The sequence below is a fragment of the Octopus bimaculoides genome, chromosome 4 (assembly GCF_001194135.2).
Source record: "Octopus bimaculoides isolate UCB-OBI-ISO-001 chromosome 4, ASM119413v2, whole genome shotgun sequence".
NCBI lineage: Eukaryota > Metazoa > Mollusca > Cephalopoda > Octopoda > Octopodidae > Octopus > Octopus bimaculoides.
This window is the reverse complement of record NC_068984.1, coordinates 127193765-127197938: the sequence shown is the minus strand read 5'-3', so window position 1 is coordinate 127197938 and position 4174 is coordinate 127193765. Positions and strand designations below refer to the sequence as shown.

General features: G+C 35.2%; 1 protein-coding gene and 1 long non-coding RNA gene across 4 annotated transcripts in view; one reads left to right on the top strand and one right to left on the bottom strand.

The window, feature by feature from the left end:
* LOC106871170 (uncharacterized) overlaps positions 1-4174 on the top strand; it is a 103057-nt gene that overhangs the window by 35142 nt on the left and 63741 nt on the right. For 2 of the 3 annotated variants that reach the window (XM_014917500.2, XM_014917498.2), the window contains exon 7: positions 2706-2780. The exons of the other annotated variant lie outside the window; for it this stretch is intronic. In XM_014917500.2, coding sequence (XP_014772986.1) covers positions 2706-2780 — 75 coding nt within the window. The remainder of the gene's footprint in view (positions 1-2705; positions 2781-4174) is intronic. 3 annotated transcript variants of the gene reach the window in all.
* The window catches only part of LOC128247631 (uncharacterized), a 15829-nt gene that overhangs the window by 4870 nt on the left and 6785 nt on the right, over positions 1-4174 (bottom strand). The gene's annotated exons all lie outside the window — the stretch shown is intronic.

Sequence of the window (4174 nt, the reverse complement as noted above, 5' to 3'; positions counted from 1 at the left end):
TGTATGTTTGTTTGTATGTATGTTTGTTTGTATGTATGTATGTATAACAGACATGGACAACCGTATACAATAATAAATAATTATAATAATACAGGCCTTGTGCCTATTGTAGAAAGGAATAATTATAATCATCCTTTCTACTAAAGGCACAAGGCCAAAAATTTTGTGGGTGGGGACTAGTTGATTACATTGACCCCACTAGTATTTCACTGGTACTTAATTTATCAACCCCAAAAGGATGAAAATCAAAGTCAACCATGTAAAATTTGAACTCAGGACGTAGCAACAGGCGAAATACAATTAAGCGTCTCGTCCAGCGTGCTAGTGATTCTACCAGCTCACCGCTCCTAGGAATAATAATAATAATAACACCACTGCTGTCAATGATAATTTTTTTGTCCATAAAGATTCAAGATATTGGGGACAGTATAAAGGCAAAATACAAAAGAAAAAGAACAATAACAGGAATCAGTTGGGAAGTTACATTGAGATAAATGTTTATTACATTAATAAATATTCAATAATAAACAACGCTAACATTGTACAAAACACCAAAATAAGGACAAGAAAGAATACCTCTGGATAACTACAAAGAATGATTCAGGTCATCCTACTTAAACCCTCAAATTTTTACTTTACAACACCAAAAGCCAGTACCTTCTTCCCGTTCTTTTCATTTGCCTACAACCACATAATGTGGATTTATCTAACCATGCCAGTTTTGCCACTCACTCACCTTTCATAAAATTGACTTTCTACATATATAGCACATAAAAGACTTTCTACATATATAGCACATAAAAGAAATTGATGAGAGTATAACCTAAGGGGAAAAGCTGAACTCAAGTGTTTCAAGTGCATTCACAATAACTTCTTTCACCATGGCCATCAGACAGAGGAAATCTCCTCACCATTCCTTTTACAGTACACCCAGGTAACAGCTAGATCCATACCACAAGTGATGACAACTGTTCAACATGAGTACACCAGTTGAAAATGCATAGACATTAAATGAATCCCTACTGAAGTTATCCCTTCCACTAAAGTGAAAGAATATGTAGTTGACTTTGATCAGAAGTTTCCTGGGACAAGGTATCACAGTCAGGTGAATTGATATAGCCATAAGTTACTTCTGCCTGACTTTCTTTGACCACTTCCTCCTCTCAACCTATTTCTGAATAAGATTGCCAGCCTTCTCTGACCTCTTGTTATTCTTTACCTAAAAGTCCAGTTTGAATCGAACAACCTCAACTGATCTCTTGGATCTGCCACAGTGAGCACCCTCCCATATGGACTTGTCTCTCTAGGTGCTGGGTTGTAAACCCACTAACTTTTCTTGGTTAATGCATGCTCTCATTGCCTCTAGGTACTTATTCAGAATAGTGCTAACCATCTTAGTGTCCAACATCATAATGGTGACACCTACATAAACAGACATGACCTTTATATGTCATAGTTCAAGTGAGGTGCTCTTCAATATCTCCAATTTTTATAGCAAAGGTTTTTGTGCTATAGCATACAGAAGTTTCAAGTGTTTTCCCACCAAACAGACACTTCTGCACATTATAGTAATCCAGCCTTTGAAACCATTTCTTCTTAGCATGACTATCAAATGGCAATAGCTGTCATAATCTCTAGATTGATCTAAATTATAGCTTCCCAAAATGGGCGATTTCAACTTACAAGTGGGCAATGGGCGAATTGCTAGAAAATGGTGGGCGATATGAACATTTTGTGGGTGACAATGAATTTTTAGAAATTAAGTCTGCATTTACTGATATCTAGGCATGCCTAGAATAAGGATGCACTTTTATCGATTTGACTACTTACATGAGATATCCCTTTGTATTAAAAAGCGGACTTGTTTATTGATCGAATATTTTTGTCACAGTCATTTAGATGATTGTTATGCATGCTAAAAATAGCAGCCAAATAGGCCTAGGCCTTAAATCACACTCTACTACAATTTTTTTTTTAGGCATAATCGTATGAAGTCCTGCGTGTAGAATTCAAATTTGCAAAAATTTCCTGGGGTTTCATATCAAAATACAAGTGCTATTTTCAGGACGTTGACAAATTGTGCAGTCACCGACAAAATGACAGCTTTGAAATTGTGTTTCTTAGATCTTTTCAATCTCAGTCACAGATTTTTTAAAATTCATTCTTTTTAACTAAACAGTTTGAAACTTTGGATACTGGTTGAATGTGTCACGTAGAACACGGTTTACTCTTAACGTTTTTGACAAAGTTTTGTATTTTAGAAGTTATTTCCTGTAAAAGTTGTCGTATTTGGGTAATTTTAACCAATCAAAGATGTATATTCAGCTGAATAAAGTTACTGATGTTTGCGAAAGTAATGGAAGATCAACAACATCCTGATAACATTGTGAAGAATATCCCACTTAGTAATAATACAATTTCTTGACGCCATTTAGCATATCTACTATTTTATCTGCAGAAGTAGTTTTTTGCAACACTCTGCATTTTCAACCAAAGTTCATTGCACACTGTCTAGGTAGGCATTGAAATCTACCATCTCCATCTGTTGCTCTTTATTGACTGTTCAACAAAGTGTCTCCAAAAAATTGCTCACATCTGCTTGGAATTGGATAGTACAGTCCTCTAAAGACCAAAGTGTGACTTTTGCTACATTCTATCTTACTCATCCTCACTCATCAAACATTATTCATTCCCTTGTGTTTCAGAGTATGTGCCCTAACCTGAGGAACATATCCTTCATCAAGGAAGTGGTTAAGGGCCTTTCTTCCTGCAAGTGTGTTGTAAGCGATGCCTTTTCTGTTTATCTCTTCTAATCAGTTTACTATCTTCTCTGTTTTGCTGCTCTTTGTTGCTAAATCTTTGCTAACACTGATAGATTCAACTCTAATTTTTCTTTTTAATGATACTCCCTATTTCTCTGTAATAGCTACATCTGTCAATTCTTACTTAATGAATTCAGAAATCTGATCCCTGACAGTTTGTCTTGTCAAGGAAGATGCATTCAGTATCAAGACAATTAAAACCATAACTACCACAGATGGAGTAACTTCACCAATCATCTCATTAATCTCCTTTCTGCTATCTCAACAGAGTATAATTTGTGGTCTTTTGATATCATAAAAATCTCGATGTTTATAAAGATCTCTTCTGATAAAATATGGTTGTTCGTCACTTGTATATGTATGTATTACCTGTTTGCGTTGTGTTGCAAAGGAGGCTGAGGAGTTCAGGATTCAAAGCTGAGACTAAAGTATTCTTGATTAGTGGTACACAATCATATTGTACACTATATACACATCAAAAGCATATTATACACTAATATACATACTGTCACTGCAACAGTGTAGATGCTGGAAAGAAATAATTAATCATATTGTCTCTGGCTGCCCAGTCTTGGCTAAAGGAGACTACATCTACAGGTATGTCAGAGTTTAGGTTTTCATGCTACACAAGTTATGACATCATTATGAAACACCATCAGAAAAGCAGTAACATAAGCATAATTCAGAAAAGGTTTCAGAGCATAAAGTCACCATACTCTATGATATGCTAATCTGCACAAAAGTGGAGATGAAGGCTAATTGGATGGATATTGTTGTCAAAAATCAATAGGAAAGGAAGTGCCACCTAATTGTTGTATGATAATATATCTCTTAAAGATGAAATGTCACTAAGCATTTTGCCTGGCATGCTAAAGATTCTGCCTGCTTGCCACCTTAATAATAATAATAATAGTAGTAGTAGTAGTAGTAGTAGTAGTAGTAGTAGTAGTAGTAGTAGCAGCAGCAGCAGCAGTAGTAGTTGTAGTAGTAGTAGTAGTAGTAGTAATGATAATAATGATTTCAAATTTTTGCCACAAGGGCAGCTTGGGGGAGGGGATTAAGTCGATTACATTGACCCCAGTGTTTCACTGGTACTTAATTTATCGACCCCAAAAGAATGAAAGGCAAAATTGACCTTGGCAGAATTTGAACTCAGAACGTTATGATGGGCAAAATACCACTAAGCATTTCATCTAGCGTGCTAACAATTCTACCAGCTTGCCACCATAATAATAATAATAATAATAATAATAATAATAATAATAATAATAATAATAATAATAATAATAATAGTAATAATGATAATGATAATAATGGTAAGAAGAAGGGGGAGGAGGAGGAGGAGGAGGATC